Source organism: Rattus norvegicus, chromosome 5, assembly GCF_036323735.1.
Source record: "Rattus norvegicus strain BN/NHsdMcwi chromosome 5, GRCr8, whole genome shotgun sequence".
NCBI classification, from domain to species: domain Eukaryota; kingdom Metazoa; phylum Chordata; class Mammalia; order Rodentia; family Muridae; genus Rattus; species Rattus norvegicus.
Window position 1 is genome coordinate 12,944,976 of NC_086023.1, and position 17,078 is coordinate 12,962,053.

A 17,078-nucleotide genomic window follows, 5' to 3' on the forward strand; every position below is an offset into this window, starting at 1 on the left:
AAATGTTCTTTGTGTTTACATACTTTTTGAGTCCAGGGTATCATTCTTCTGTGAATCATGCACCCTTACAGCAAAACAATGTTGGTGAGTGGTAAAGATAATTAGGTCACAGGCACTACCCTCACAAAAGTTAAAGCAGATCTTATGTACTGGGTCACTTCCCATGAGAATGATTTATTAAAAAGGAACTTGATCACTTCTACCTTCTATGGCTCTACTGACTTAGCTCTTCTCATGAACTCCCATGCTGTTCTCTCATCTGCACGGAAGCTCTGGAGACTTGAGCAGATAACTTGAACAAACTCTAGGCTCCCCCACACCCTGAGCTAAGTGACCAAGCTTAAGTATTCCCTTTAGTTGTTTACATTAATCAATATTTCCCAAAGATGAGTCACTGATCATTAGCCAAGGACCTGTACCTTCCTCCAGTCAAGTTAACCCAAATAAAATTACTACTGTCTTAGAAGTCTAAATAGAGTTTGGGATGGCATGCTAAAAGGTTTGAAGAAAATAGAGCCTACTTAGTTAGAGCTTTATTAGATTATCGGGAAGTTCAGGTGCTCCAAAATCATTTTCAAGTCTGATATTGTGGATTTTTCTATTGGTGATCTGATCTACACAGTTTCTGTAAAGCTAACTTTTATTTGAAAAGTCCATGACTGTCAAAGATAGTTACTATTTCTGTGATGAAACACCACGGGCCAAAGCAAGTTGTGAAAGAAAGGGTTTACTCAGTTTACACTTCTATATGGTAGTTGATCATTAAAGGAAGCCAGAGCAGGAACTCAAACAGGACAGAAACATGAAGGTAGGAGCTGATGCAGAGGCCATGGAGGAGTGCTTCTTATTGGCTTGCTTCACGTGGCTTGCTCAGTCTGCTTTCTTGAAGGATCTAAGACAACCAGTCCAGAGATGGCCCCACCTACAATAGTCTGGGTCTCTCCCAATCACCACTAATTAAGAAAAAATGCCCCGTAGGCTTACCTACAGCTATTTTCTCAATGGCAGCTCCTTCCTCTTAGATAACTGTAGCTTGTGTCAAGTTGACATCAACCTAGCCAGCAAAATGGCTTGGACTCTTATAACTTAAGTAATTGTTATGTTTAATCTGCATTGTCAACTTGACCTGATTTGAAATCAAATGTCTAGCATGGCTGTAAAGGCATTTCTGGAGGTTCAATTGAGTGTGAAAGAGAGCAGCAGCCCATGGGCTGGGGCCTTGAACTACATGAAATGGGAAAACAGAAGAACACAGTGAGCATGCCAGCACATCCCCTTAGCCTCCCACACCATGCCAGCATGCCCTTACTTCCTAAATCTGCTTTTGCCAGAATTTTGTCATAGCAGTAAGAAAAATATCGAATAGAGTGATATCACTAACTGTTAGCCTATCACTAACTGACTTCATACTCTATACAATAGGAAATTCTTAAAAATAAAATCCTACTGCCGAAACAAAGCTTCAAAATATTGCTTCATGTCTGCAGAACTTTTCATGGTATTCAAAGTACACTCACTCATTTCACTGAATCCTTGAAATCATCCACACCATCTACAAGTAAAGTCTTATGTAGATCCCTCTCCAAGGGTGGAGTGGGAAGAGCACTCATGGAAGCTTAGACTAAACATCAAGTCTCCTCAAAAGCTGCGCTTTCCCCCCGTTTCATATCATTGGGGAACAATAAGTTTCAATTATTTATGTAAATTCCACAAACAAGTGTGACTGATCATTTAGTAACACAAAGTTCCAGGTAGTCAAATGATTTGAGAGAATTTATTGTAAAAGCAAAATTGTTTGCAGGGTCATGATAATATGCAGACCTTTAGTCCCAACACTTTGGTACCAGAGGCAGACATCCTGGTCTACCAAGTGAGTTCCAGGATAGCCAGGGCTACAGAGAGAACCCCTGTCTTCAAAAGCAGACAAAACCTTTCTTTGATTAAAGGGGCAATGAGACACTGGATAATTGAATGAGAAGAATTTTCACCCAAAATTAGCAATAGTGCAAATCCAGCACTTAAAAGACTGGTGCTAGTCAAAGGCATTTCATTGACTGATGCAGGAATGCTATATCTCTGAGGTGGTCATGAGAGAGTTGTGTTGCAGGAACTTCACAAGGGGTACATTCTTAACACTCACCCAAGTTCCTAACTACAAAAGCAGTTCAAGGGACTCTTCTTTCTGTGAATATCATTGTACAGTCTTCATCAAAACTTGGACTCTCTTGACATCAGATTTATCCATATAGATCAATAACTCTATTAACAATCCAAAATGCCTCTTTAACCCATTCCTGTTCTCTCTCAGGGTAGAGTTAACCCTGCCCAACCTGTACTTCTAGAGTATTCTCTTAGAAGGGTACTATCTACTAACCTCTTAAAAAGAATGGATAGTTCCCCTCATCTCTATAGGGACTGGTGTACATAACAAGCAGCTGGCTCAATCCCACTCTAAGCTTCATGGTTCAACAACTTAACTCATTTCTATGGCCATATCTCATTTATTCTTCTAAACCTTCTCAAGAACAGAGGGCATTAGCTCTATCAACTGTCCTATGTGACAGTTAAGCCCTTGCAGGGTTCCTGCATACTCAACTGAACTGCTAAAGCTCCACTGATTTCCTCAGCTTCAAGGCTCCACTCTGAATATTGTAAATTTAGGGCTGGCAGGCCAGCTTTCTATAACTATAAAGAATACCTGAAATCAATCACTTGATAAAAAGGAAATGTTTGGGCTTTATTTCATATCTTCCAACATCTGTCCTTTGCTTCAGTCTATGAAAAGATAGTCCGTTACTGTGGAAGTATGTGTAGAGACAGTTTTTTGATTTTTTGTTTGTTTTTTTTTCCTCATTGTGGTGGTTTCAGTACGCTTGTCCCATGGGAAGTGGCATTATTAGAGGCGGGGTAGCTTTGTTAAAGGAAAGAGGTCACTGTGTGGGTGGGCTTTGAGAGTTCAAACTCTACTTAGTGCAGGAGAAGCCTTCTTCTTGGCTGACTGCAGAAGTGAGTCAGTCTCCTCCTGATTGCCTTAGGATCAAAATGTAGACCTCTCAGCTCCTTCTCTAGCATCACGTCTGGATGCTGCCATGCTTCCCACCATGATGATAATGGACCAAACCTCTGAAACTGTAAGTCAGCCCCAATTAAATATTTTCCTTTATAAGAGTTGACTTGGTCATGGTGTCTCTTCACAGCAATGAAAACCCTAACTAAGACACTTATGGAGGAAAGAAAATGAGGAAAGGGAGAAGGTCCTAACATCTAAGTATCCCCCTTCAATGGCACACTTTCCAGTCACTAACTTATTTTCACTAGGCCTCACCTCCTAAAAGTACTACCACCTCCTAATAGTACCAAAGACTGGGAACCCAGCATTCAACACATGGGTATTGGGGGACATTCAAGACCCAAATTATAGCAACTGGCCTAATGTGAGCTATTTGTAAAAATAATGCAATCCGTGGTTGTTCAAAAAAGCAATCATGTTTAAGGAAACCTTCTCTATAGTAGACCTATCTTTTCAAGCTACATACTAGAATGAAACCAAATTACAAAAGATTCCACAATACTGAAAAGAATCTCTGAAGTTCTTCTGGTAGAAAATGGCCTGGGAGATTATACTGGCAAATCCTGCAATTTTAGGAGTTTGGTTTTTCTTCTAGTATTTGACTGACAACAAAGTCACAAAAGCAAACTTGGCTCTATTTCTCTCATCCCAGCAGGACAACTGCTCTGCAGGAAAGGAATTATCATCATGAATCAACTGTAAAACACACAACCATTCTCTCTGACTGAAAGAGGCAGCATTTGTGCTGCAGGAAGGGTCACGCCGGGCACTCCAAATGGAAGACTATAGGCACAAAGGAAGCTAAATCGGACCCCAGTTAGCACTTTTAATGTTTCATCGCAGGGAGTGGTCAAACAGAAGACGTGTCTCAGGTCAGCACTGTTGATTTCTTTGCATATCTGGCAGAATATAATTTTAGGTTTACTGATAACCAACAAATTGAAGAGAAGCATTAGTGAACAACTGATACCCAAAGATAAAAGTAATCTGTGCATGGATTTAAGTTGTACTTGGCTATAAAATTTTGTTTCTGTTTCCACACTTGCTTTTTTAATTATTATTATCTAAGTTGTTTATTACATGAAAAAAAATTGCTAGCCCAAAGATCGTGTTAAGTTACAGTCATTTTGAACCTGAATTTTAACTTATTTTTACAGCAGAAGTGCCAGATCTTATTCTTGTGAAGTAACTAGGACTTAACATCACCAATCACCAAAGCTGGAAATGTCTGACAGAGTCTCAAACAAGATCTTTATTTACTTTCCTATCTAAAAACAAACAAAAAAACCCTTTTTTAATGACTCATAAAACTTGTAACATTTTTCACTTTGACTAGATGAACACCAGCAAATCACAGAGATTTCCTTCCGTTTAGAAATGAAATCAAAACACAGACTATTAGCTATTAGCTAGACTGAAAGTGAAATTCAACATCAAATCTCCAATGTAAGAGTCTAACGATGACATCACAGCACACACAATCTTTTATTATCCCAAGAATTCAGATTATGAACTGGTTGACCAAAATCAGGACAGGAAAAAGGGAACTCTGGTACCCCAAATTCTGAAGGGCCAAAGCGTGGAGGCACCTGGTATTCATTGGTTCCATCACAAATGTCTCAGGTCAAGATGACTTCCATCCTACATGAGTACATGAAAAGCACTTTCCGAGCTGACTATGGTCCACGGACTGCTAGAAGGTAACTACCCAGGGTTCTATGCACTGAGAAGGAGCCCTGCATGTGACCCCACAGCCGTATGAAACTGAAGAGTCGAGAAAAGTGCACATACCTCCCAGCCTTCAATGTGTGCCTGCCACTCTTCTAAAACTTCCAGTTTCTCCATCTGTCTCTTGGCCTCATTAATGTTGGAACAAACAGCTTTCATGGCTTGGAGGGCTTCCATCACTGCTGTGTAGTCACTGTGTTTCCGTGGGGTCCGCTTCAGTAATTCCTGTGGATATACAAAGATAAACCACCCTTTGATCTCCAGTACTCGGGTATAGCAGCTTCAGACTGACCAGGAAATGAAAAGGACAAAGACTGTGACAGCCAGTCTGCTAAATGACATCACAGCCTCCACTGAGATAGAGATCAAAAGCAAAAGGTCAAATCAATGACTGAGCGCTATTTTGATGCTCAGTTTTTGCAGAAACTGTGGCTTTTCCGCAAACTTACCTGTGTTTTAGACACAGAAGGAGGTTTCTTGATTCAAATCATCAACTCTTTCACCTGGATCACATCCTAGGTTTTATAAATCGGACTTCTGTTCTAACAGAAGCATATCTGTATAGGTTAATTTCCTTTATCTCAGATTCTTTTAACAGATCTACAAATAAACAGGCTCCACAATTTGAAAAGTGAATTAAATCCCTATTTGTAACATCTTCTGAGAGCTATAGGCTGATGTCTTCATTTCACACACTTTAAAGGGGCTTTAATTCTGAGAATTTATTTCTGAGGTTGTATGTCTGTCTTATGATTTTGAAGTCCAGGATAAAAATTTTAACTTCATATTGGGAGTCTAATGTGTGTATTCCTTTCATGTCAGATCATATTAAATACAAGGTTGAAATTTATTTCAAAATATTCAACAATAAGACAACTACGACCTGTCTGTTTTCCCATTGCATATTGAGAAATGAAAAAAGAAATCTTTCTGAAATTATGCCTTAGAGTTTTTCTAATTATGTTAGTGCCATGTTGATGACAACTGCCATAAGGAAACAAATGACTAATTAAGAAACAGTGCGGTCACTAATGTCTAGACAGTGGGTGAAGATGTTTAATTTTATACTTCTAAACAACAACTAAAAAGACCTTTTAATATACTTAAAAGATTACAGATTATTCTGCTTTTGATATTTGTAATGAAAAGAAAAACATAAATAAAACTTCCATCCCCAAAGCACAAACCAAGAATGAAATAAGGGAGCTGCTGTTTGTATGGGAAATGAGAACTTCGACCTTCAGAACAGGATATGACCCCTGGAATGGTAGTCAACCAAAGAGTTGAGACATGAATTAGATCATGTGAAATAACAACAAACAAAAACAAAACGACCCAAAAACAAATCAAATAATAATTCTAATGGTTATACTCAGACTCTAAGTTAATTCACACCATAACCTCAGGCTTTAATACTTACGTCTGAATAAATGAAACCACTCAAAGACAATACAAGCATAATTTTCAAGCATTAGCTTATCTGTATACATAAGTAAATAATTTTCTTTCTGTGTGTATGACAGTAATCTTTCTGCCTCTGCCTATAGCCTCTTAACTGCTGTCATGCATGTGAGGCAAGACTGTATCTATCATGTTAGGTTTGGTGTTGGTTTTCTTTTGTTTTTGTAAGAGTTAAATTTAAACACTTGTTTCCTTCCTAATCAGCAATGAGTGATTTAAAACAACCAACCACTTGTTTACAACATACACTTAACATTCCTTCTGTCCCTGACAATGTCTGGGATTGCAACAGAGATCAGGGATAAGGGTACCTGTGGGTGCATAAGCCCACTGAGTCCCTTAGCCTGGAATCTGTAAGGACTCGGAACAGACAGAGTCATGCTTATATGCAGCTTACATACATGTTACTGCATGTTAAAGGCTATGCCAAAACTGCAGCTGGAGGTCCCTGCCTTTGCTTCAGCATAAGACTTTCCATAGCTTAACCAAGCAACTTTAGACCTACTTTGTAATAATCATTCTTTCAAAAAAATTAAGGCTTTTACAACCTTCAGAGGTGACTCAGTCCATAAAGTGCCTGCTGAATAAACATGAGGACCCAAACTCAGATCCTCAAAATCTGTATCAAAAGTAGATGTGGTGGTCTGCACCTATGACTCCACTGTAGGGGTTTGGGACAGAGACAGGAGGATCCCTGAAGTTTGTTAGTCATCTGGCTAGCCCAGTTGATAAGCTTCAGGCCCAGAGACTTTGGCTCAAAAAAATGAAGGCAGAGAGCAATTAAGGCAAGATATCCTGAAGGCAGGTAAGCAACCTGACAGGCTGACAGCTAGGAAAAGAGGCTACAGGTAAACAGCCAGATGGTAAAAAAAAAAAAAAAAACTCTGGCCTCTCCAACCAGAATGAAGGCTTGGTACACCGCCACCCCACAACTTCTCAACACACACACACACACACACACACACAGAGAGAGAGAGAGAGAGAGAGAGAGAGAGAGAGAGAGAAGCAGAACCAGCCACACCCAAACACTCCTAAACTGCCTCATCTTTGTTTAAGAAGCCCCTGTTCTATAGTACCAAAAACAATTAAAAACTTCAAGCCCTCCCTGAGGATCCAGTTTCTGAATCCCTCTGCACTTATTGAGGGGGACTTCTGTGTGTCTGCTTCTTCACCCTGAATAAAATTTGGTGCCTACTGTATGTGAGAATCTCCCTGACTAGACAGTAACATTTCTGGAAGACTTGCCTGGGAATCCTTCTGATGATCACCTAAATACTGAGTTGAGGATAAACTGAAGCAAACCACGGAAGCATGCAGTGGGGTGACCATTGAGTCGGATGTCACCCCTTCCTCCTCCTGGAACATGAGGGCTACCACTGCTACATTGAAATTATGGTGGAAAGCACAGAGTAGTAATTTTATTTTTCCACTTTCCTTGATAAGGAGGGTTCACTTTCAGACCTAGCCCTAATTCCTTTGCTTCTGAGGGTGAGAGAATTCTTTCAGAGAGATCTGGCTGAAGGCTTCACAGCTGGCAGAGGCTGAGGTTAAAGAGCTCTTAGAATTAGCTACAGGCAGCTGGCTCCAAAGAGACTTCATGAACTTTAGTCCTAATGAGACTACATTGTCTATCCTGACAATCATAGTCTTCTCTGACTGGGTAGTATTGGTTAGTGTCTTATCTAGTCTTCTCTAACTGTGGAGAATCTTGTTAGCATCCTATATAGTCTTCTTTGGCTACATAGGAGCTTGTCAGGGTTGTATGTAGTCTTCTCTGACTGAGTGGGATCTTTTGAGGGTCTTATCTAGTATGACAAAAACAGGCTCTTCTTGGGCTCTTAGCTCCCCTCCCCTAGGTCAGAACACAAGAAACCATAAACAGAACAGTTAAACACTTATTGGACTGTTACATAATCTGGATGCTAACTGCCACCCTTCTAGAGAGTTGTGACTAGAGTCCAGATAGTTCCTCTTACCATGGTACACCTGAAATAATGAAGGTGGGGTAAGTTAAAAATCTGATAACTAGATTTGAGGGACCTAATCTGGAGACTCCCTTCACAGAGGATAAAGCATTCCACAAGGGCCCTGTTTAAGGGTAAATTTAACTGGAGTTTATTTTGACTCAACAGAAGCCAAGGAGAGTCTCTTTCTGATACTTTCTGATAGTGACCACATTAAGTAGGATACCACTACTAGTCTATGGCTAGTCATAGACTTTTAAAGATGATCTGAAGAGCCAGATAAATTAGAAGAGCTTTACCCAGAAAAATCCTACGAGTAAGAAAACAGCCCCCAAGGGTCAATTATGATCTTTGGGAAACCTAAGCCCCTATTAACCTCCATACCCATGCAATTCTTACTCCATGAAGAAACAAAAGAATTATCTGTGTCCTCTCCTAACACCCAAAAGGATGATTTCTCTTAGGAAAGAATCAGGAGAGACAGAAGAGTTATGTTTGCTCATGACTCCTCTATCCTGGCAGAGCTGAGTAACACAGAGGAAGGAAGAACTGGAAAGTTATAGGAAGGATCCAAAACAGTATGATCAACCATCTGAGCAACTGAAGTAGATATATGAATTATGCTAGAGAGATGCGATGATGTGACTAACACTAGCCTTTTGGAAAACAAGAGAGTATTAGATTGGTCTCTTTTTTAGCAGCAATGATGTTGTCACTGCTCAGGGATTAAAGTGAACAAGAAATTCCCTATGGGGGATAAGGCTAGCCCATCTCTGAAAGCCAAATGACCACTATGAAAGTGTAGAGGACATTATTTACTGTGTAGTAGATGGTCCTAAGAAGACTAAACTAAATCTAAACTCTTTATTGGTCACTGTTATACACATCAAAAAAGTCTAGGAGGTTTCCATGCACCCTGAATCACTGGAAGAAGTAATCCTAAAAGCCACACTCTTAACTCAGCCAGCTTCAGACATTCATAAAAAGCTCCAGACACTGGTATCAGACCCAGACAAAACGCTAGCAGGCTTTTGTTTTGTTTTATTTTTCCAGGTCATAAACTTAGTCCTTTTATGATAGAACCATGAAGGGAAAGAGTATCGTGGGAGTTAGTGGTCACTACAGAAGTCAACTAGATAAGTGCCACCCTCCCCCCCAACCTCTGAGACAAGACTAAGCCTAGGGCTTGCTTCACAAGAAGGCCACTTCCTGTTGGGAATGCCCTCAGAGACCTTCTGGACCCTGTCCCATCTGTAAGAGAAATTACTGGCAACATCCGTGCCTTCCAGCCCAGTTGACCTTCCCCACAATGACAGGTCTGGCAGTCATGGGAGTTCCATTCTGGTCCCCATCATGATCAACAACCTTAAGGAGTTTCTAACTGTGAAGAGCATAAGATTAGATTCATGACTGACTCAGGGATGTGATTCTTACCACTGTCCCTTTCTCCTGGTCCCTAGTTCTGAAGGTTTACAACAATTCAGGGTACATTAGGCAAGCCCATGGAATATATTTTGCTCAACTGCTTGCATGCTAAGGAGGAGATCTCCACATTTGTCATTTCTTTATGATAGTTCCCCATACCCTACCTGACTCCTCTGTTGGAAAGAAATTTTTTGTCTCGATTCCAGGTCAAACTGCTTCTCCCTCCAGGGCAGAGCACTCCCGCTTGTCTCAATGGGAAGCAATGGTCAAGGCTTCAGCATAGAGAGATGGAAGTACACACTATAGAGAAGGTTAAAATGGCCGCTTTTGTAGTTATGTATCTTAAAGGTCCTACCTATTTTCTAGATCAGAGACAATGTCTCCTGAAGCCTGAAGTCTGAGAAGGGATAATGAAATAAGGATGATTGGCTGATTGTCCCAGCACACAGAACATCCTATTCTTGGTGTCAGCAAAGCCCTAGCAAATCAGTCAGTCCAAGGTTTCTGTATGATCAGTTAGATCATACTGTTAGATAGAGTGGCTCCATCCCATCCAGTTGTTCCTAATTCTCACTCTCCTCACCCTGATTCCCTGAAAAAGACTCCTGGGTCAGGGCCAGATCTTGTTTGTTTGTTTGTTTGTTCTTCAAGACAGGGTTTCTCTGAATAGCTCTGCTTGTCCTGGAACACACTATGTAGACCAGGCTAGCCTCAAATTCAAACTGCCTCTGCCTCTTGAGGGCTAGGATTAAAGGTGTGTCTTCCACCACCACAAGCAGTTTCTTCATATCTCATATCATTCTTATTATCTTAAAGAGAGTTTCTTAAATATCTCAGGCCACCCAATCACCATTTCTATTTGCTTTTGAAGACCTCCCATGCAGAGCAGGACAGATTACTTTTACTGTCCCACTGCAGCAGTTCTGAAACAGTCTGCCTTATTTGGCTTAATTCTTTCCCAAGACTTGATAGGATGAACTTATCTGAAGAATACCTTGATCCAATATGTAGATGATCTCCTATGTGGGCTGACCAAAGAAACCTCATATCCAGAAAGAAGACTCCTCTTTAATTTCCAAAGGTGCCTATTTTGGGCCTTGTCTTGCCAAAGGGGACCAGAGCTTTAGAAACAGAATGAGTCTGAACCATCTTGGTCTTCCTGCTCTATTAAACCTGTTCCCCTAAACCCTCTTTGGAAACTATAGGATATTGTAGAATTTAGATCCCTAGTTACACAGTACACTTCTAAATCAGGCTCTCAAGGAGACCTAATCTTAAGAATTCACCAGAGATAAATAAATTCCTGAGTCATAGCAAGCCTTCCAGAAACTTCAAAAGACATTAACCAAGACTCCTGTCTTAGGCTTGCCTAGTAAGCCTAAGTTTCACCAGTATATAGCTGAGACAAGGAACAGCTCTGGTATAGTAACCCAGTGTATTGTTCATTTCCTCAAGTCATATAGATAGCTAAGGAATTACATCAGGTAGCCATGGGCTGATCAGGATGTCTGTGAGCAGTTGCTCCTGTCAGACTCCTAATTCCAGAATCTCAAAAGACTATCCTCGGGCGCCCCCTCACAATTCACATGCCTGATCACACTGAGTCATTTGCAATTAGAAGAGAAACTTCTAACTCAGTGCTTTTTAACCTTCCTAATGCTATGATACTTTAATACAGTTCCTCTTGTTGTGGTGACCCCCCCCAACTATAAAACTGTTTTCATTGTTACTTTATAACTATAATTTTACTATTGCTATGAATCATAATATAAATATCTGTGCTTTCCTATGATCTTAGGCAACCCCTGTGAAAGGGTCCTTTGACTCCAAAGAGGTCAAGAACCACTGTAAATCTAACCCACAATACGTTCCTTAAATATCAGGCTTAAATATTTCTCATGCTGGAGGGAACTGAAATTACATTCAAGGTTTATCAAAGCCTGAACTGAACCATCTATCTCTCAGAAAAGGAAGGAAAACCTCTCCAGTCCTATCATTAGGTCCCTATGGACAATTAATTGCATAGTAGCCCATCCTGATCTCTTACATCAACCCCTGGAAAACCCTGACTTGGTCTTCTATACAAAGGGAAGTTCCTTTGTATAGAATGAAAGAATGTATTGAATGAAAGAATCTGACATGCAGGATATGGAATAGTCACTGACTTCAAAGTACGCAAATCACGTCCAATAGCCCCAAACTCTGCTACTCAACTAGCCAAGCTGAAAGCTCTCATTTCAGGCCTAGAACTATCCAAGGGGGAAAAAGTCAGTATTCATTTACACAGATTCCAAACATGGCCTCCTTATCCCCCGTGCCCACATAACTACACGGAAGGAAAGATGCCTCCTCCGACCTACAGCAGAGACCCTTATAAAGTATTCTCAAGGAATTCTTAGACTCTGGAATGCAGTCCTTTTGATCATTCGAGTGACTGCAATCCTCTGTCCTGTACATCAGAAAGGAAAAGACCTAGTGGCAAGGGAAATAGGTTCTGAGGACAAGTGGGCTGCACTGGGGATCAAGGAATGTCCTGTCCTTTGGGAAGAATCTTTGCTACAATGAGAAAACGCCAACGAATCCCTTGAGAAACTAGTTTTAGTTTTTTTGTGTTATTTTTTTTTCTTTTTTTCGGAGCTGGGGACCGAACCCAGGGCCTTGCGCATGCTAGGCAAGCGCTCTACCACTGAGCTAAATCCCCAACCTGGTTTTAGTTTTTAAAATCAGAATTCACCAAGGATGGGAACTAACAACTAATCATTACTCTATCATTACCCGACAATGGAAGTTCTAAAGCCTTTTGCCAAATATAGCATTTGGAACAAGGAAGTACACTCATCCTGGTAAATAGAACGTTCAAGTGACAAGGCCTAAAGGAAATGATCCATCAAGTTGTAGAAGAATGTGAGCTTTCTTATCAACATAACCCCTCAAAATGGTATCTCTAGCTTCAGGCACCAGAGACAGGATACCTACCATGGGGAAGACTGGCAACTAGATTTAACTAATGTGCCTGGTGGCCAAAATTACAAATATCCCCTAGTCTTAGTAGATACCTTTACAGGATATAAAATAGAAAAACAAAGGCAGCTAGGATGTTATTCTCTAAAGTAATTAGCTAGAGTATTGTTCTCTGAAATGATTCCTAGATTTGGAATACTCAAAATTCTCCAAGCCAGATCATGGTGGCAAATATCTTTAATACCAGCACTGAGGAGAAAGAAGCAGGCAGATCTCTGTGAATTCAAGGCCAGCGTGGTCTACAGAACTAGTTCCAGGACAGTCAGGGCTACACAGAGAAACCCTATCTTGAAAAACAAAAACAAAAACAAAAACAAAAAACATCTCCAGAATGACATTTTGTCAAGGTGATCTTTTTGTGCTCTGTGTAAAGATTTTCTTTGTACCATTCAAATGCTGATTTCTATGCAGCAGAGTTGAGTACAGACTGACTTTGGTATTGTTACTCATCTGGCTACATCATATTTTGTAAACACTCCCTCTGTCACCTTCTAATTGGTTTTAATAAAAACTGATGGCCTATAGCAAAGACAGGTAAGGAAGATGGGAATTCCAGGAAGAGAACCACTCTGGGAAAAGAGTCAGATGCAGAGAAGATTTTGCCAATCAGACAGAGAAAGAAGCAGGCTGGGATGGAAAGAGACTAATAGGACTCATGCCAGAAACCTAGACTGAATAAACAGGTTAGTAAGTCACATGAGCTAGTTGGGAACAGCCTAAGAAAAGGCCTTAAGCATCTATAATAAATATAAAAAACTGTGTCTTGTCTCAGAGCTGGGGTGAGCATATAAGTCCTTACAGTTTTAAAAATGGGCCTGTTCATTTCTCAGGGTCTGACTAAAGCCTTGGAAATTCAGTATCATATACATTGTGCTTGACAGACACAGACTTATGGGAAAGTTAAACAGGCTACAAATCTCCTAAAAGACACCTAAAGAAGCTAGATCAGAAAACTCAAGCCCCATGGGCAATATATACTGCCTTGGCCCTGCTCAAACTTAGGAATGAGTCTAATTACCAAGTGTCATGAGTTTTTAATCCATTTACAGTAAAGCTTTCCTCACCAATGACCTTGACCAGACCCTAAAACAGTCACTGGTGACTCTAGTCATCAGCTGTCAAAATTCCAACAGATCCGTCAGAACCAGAAACAGGATTTTTCAGAGAAGGAAATGAAGGACCTCTCCATTTCTATCCAGAAAAATTCATACAAATCAAGACATTGGGCTCCAATCATAAGCCTTGTCCACCTCCTTTGGTAGAGCCAATATCTTGTTATGCTAGCCACCCTCAAGGCATGTGGAGTCATAAGACTATACACATGGCTCCAATATACTTGTGTAAAGTCCTGGACTGATTTTGGTTCTCCTGAAACAACAAGAGATCCCAAGAAGCTACCAGCTCAAACTGATCCTCAAAATGTCAACCCTTCCCAAATTTGATGACTTGGGCTATCTCCTTTGGGAAGTGATTTCTCACTGGTTCTGCCACAGTTATTTCCACCTGACTATCATAAGTGCTCCTACGTAGGTTACAGTGTCACTTCTCTCATTGGATTTTTGTGGATTTTGCAATCCCTTTCTCAATAACCCACTGTGCCCTCCCCCAGAAATTGGATATTTCTGAGGCAAATTCTAGAAGATAGATCGGCAAAACTATTACTGTATGACAGACAGTCAAAGGAATGTGAAACCGCACTGCAAGTACAGTAACCATTCAGGCTTCCTGCTTCACTCCCTGGTCTCCATGTAGTGTTTACTGTTAGTAATCGAAGCTCCTTCACTCTGTGTTCTATCTTCTCTGGTTCCATGTGGCCTACAACATACACTTACAATAATTATTTAAAAGGCAGGTGTATTAGTTGGGTTTGTATTGCTGTGATAGACACCATAACCCAGAGCAACTTGAAAGGGTTTGTTTCAGCTTATTGTGGATAATAAGGGGAAGTCAGGGCAGAAACGTGGAAGCAGGAACTGAAGCAGAGGCAATGAAGAAACACTCTAACAAGCATGTTCCCATGGCTTTGTTAGCTTGCTTTTGTTATACAACTCAGAACCATCTGCCCAGGAGTGGCACCACCCATAGTGGCTGGGCCCTCCCACATCAATTGTTAAACAAGAACACATCCTACAGACTTGCCCACAAACCAAACTAATGGAGGTATTTTCTCAAGAGATCTTTCCATGCCAGATGGCCCAAAGTTGTGTCAAGTTGACAAAAAACAAACAAACAAACAAACAAACAAAAAAACCCAGCAGACAAAGCTTTAAAATTATGTAATTTTAACCTTAATTTCATTAACATCAAGTCACCAAAGTATGGAGAAACCAAAAATAGATCAACAGCAGGATTATTTAAAGTTCTTTATAGCTAAAGTGCTATGGAAGCCAATCACAATGATTTAATGGGGTCTTCTAAAGCTAATCCATTTAATCTAAATGAAGCTCAAACAGGATATTTGCTCCAGAGAACACTAAACGCATCCTTTAATGGTCTTTCTACCAATGGTTTGTTTCCCATTCCAGACAGGAATTTATGACAAAACAGCTATTTTTTTCAGTAATTATAATCTATTCTTTTTATAATATTGGTTTCTTTAAAAGATATGGGTTTTCAAAAAACAGCCAAATACTAAGACAATAAAAAACACTGCACATAATTAAAATACCTTCAAAAGGAGAGGGTACTTGCAAATCCTTTGTATCGGTGTCACTAAATATCCTTCCAGGGGCACATCTGTATTCTTCCGTCCTCCAAGCAGCATGCAGTTCTGTGGTGAAAAGAAACATAAGTACATCTTGCAAGCCTGAGGTTGTGAACTATTCTGTCATAACATTTTATGCTGCGCATTTGTGAAAAATACATGTCCTTAAATACCATGTTAGAAGGTGCAATCAAGACCCAGTCTTCCACATTGGTTATAGAACCCAAAGTGAACCTATATTTAGAATTTAATTTACATAAATTCTTCTGAGTGAGTATGAAGGGGAAGGAAAAGGGGGAGAAAAGAAAAATAGAGAAACAGACAAAGCAGATATTTTGTTTATAGGAGGTACAATGTTGTGCTTGGAAAGATGGACCTGCACTTAAGAGAGTTAAGGACACTTGCTACTTTTGCAAATAGACCCAGGTTCAGTTGCCAGAACACAGATCAGGAAGCTCACAACTGTAACTTGAGTTCCAAAGGATGTGATGGTCTCTTTTGGTCTTCACAGGCACCTGCACACATGATGAACACATACAGACAAGCAGGCACATACACATACAGACACACATACATGCACAGGAATAAAAAATAAAGTAATTTTTGAAAGTCATCATTGTTGAAGAAAAGCAAACATAGAGAAGTTGAATTCTTCTGTGAAAGTCGAGCTTCATTGCTCACTAGTGACACAACTTGAACTCACTCCAGAGTGACTCACTCTGCCAAACTGAAACACTTAAACCTGGTGATTCCAAGTCATTCTGTTCCTGCTGTTGCTATGTGATCCCAGAGTCAGCCAATCTCAAAGGAAGTCAGAGAGGTTCTCCATACTGCCAATGTGAAGGGAGAAATCTGCGCATATCAGCCATTACAGGGCAGTGGGCATGAAACAGCTTCAGCTCACCAGGAAGGGTTGGTAAAGAGAAATCCACTGGGGTAACCGGCCTTTGGTCTTCTGAACAGATGCACAAAGAGTAAGACCTGCCTGAAACTGATTTCTGCATTGCCTGCCAGGGTGGCCACACAGAAGTGGACTTTACACATCAGGCAGGAAAGTGAAGTGCCTCAGACAGCTGCAATGTGAGGCCAGAATATTTCCTGTCACTATTTTATAATAACATTCCATATGAATTTTGAGGAGGAACCAAGAGCTGAGAGAAAAACATTATGAAAGCAGCACAGCAGTGGTACCAAGTCCTCCCCTGCATGGATGGGGCAGCCAAGTCCCAGCACCAATATGTGTACCTGGTTTGGAATGATCACTTAATCTAGACATCACAGCAGACAGTGCAGCCAAGATTCTTCAAAGTACACATGTCATTTTTCCTGGGGGAAATCCCTGGACACAATTATTTACACCTCATACTATTCCATGACTACTTCGGAGTATTCTGTTGCAATATGTGTTAGCAGCTCTGGCTGAAGACTCCTGAAAAGTCCTAGTAGTTTTAACTTTTCCTTTCCACATGTGATGGCAATGGGGGTACATGTATGTACTCTTGCATATTGTGGACACCTCTTTGTGTAGTGAGCATGCACACTGGTTTGTGTACATATGTGTGGAGGGCCAAAGTTGATGTCAGAAATCATTATCAATCACTCTTTCACTTTACTCAATGAGACAAGGTCTTAGTGAAACCAACCTCACCGTTATTACTGGTCACTCCGGCCAGCTTGCTCTGGGGAATCCTGTCTCTCTATCTTC

At 40.5% G+C, this 17,078-nt stretch overlaps 1 protein-coding gene across 1 annotated transcript in view; it reads right to left on the reverse strand.

Moving 5' to 3' along the window:
• The window catches only part of Prex2 (phosphatidylinositol-3,4,5-trisphosphate-dependent Rac exchange factor 2), a 315,395-nt gene that overhangs the window by 224,293 nt on the left and 74,024 nt on the right, over nucleotides 1-17,078 (reverse strand). Inside the window, exons 5-6 of the mRNA NM_001393795.1 lie at nucleotides 15,338-15,439; nucleotides 4,862-5,023 (exon numbers count right to left, since the gene is read on the reverse strand). Of these exons, the coding sequence (NP_001380724.1) occupies nucleotides 4,862-5,023; nucleotides 15,338-15,439 (264 nt within the window). The remainder of the gene's footprint in view (nucleotides 1-4,861; nucleotides 5,024-15,337; nucleotides 15,440-17,078) is intronic.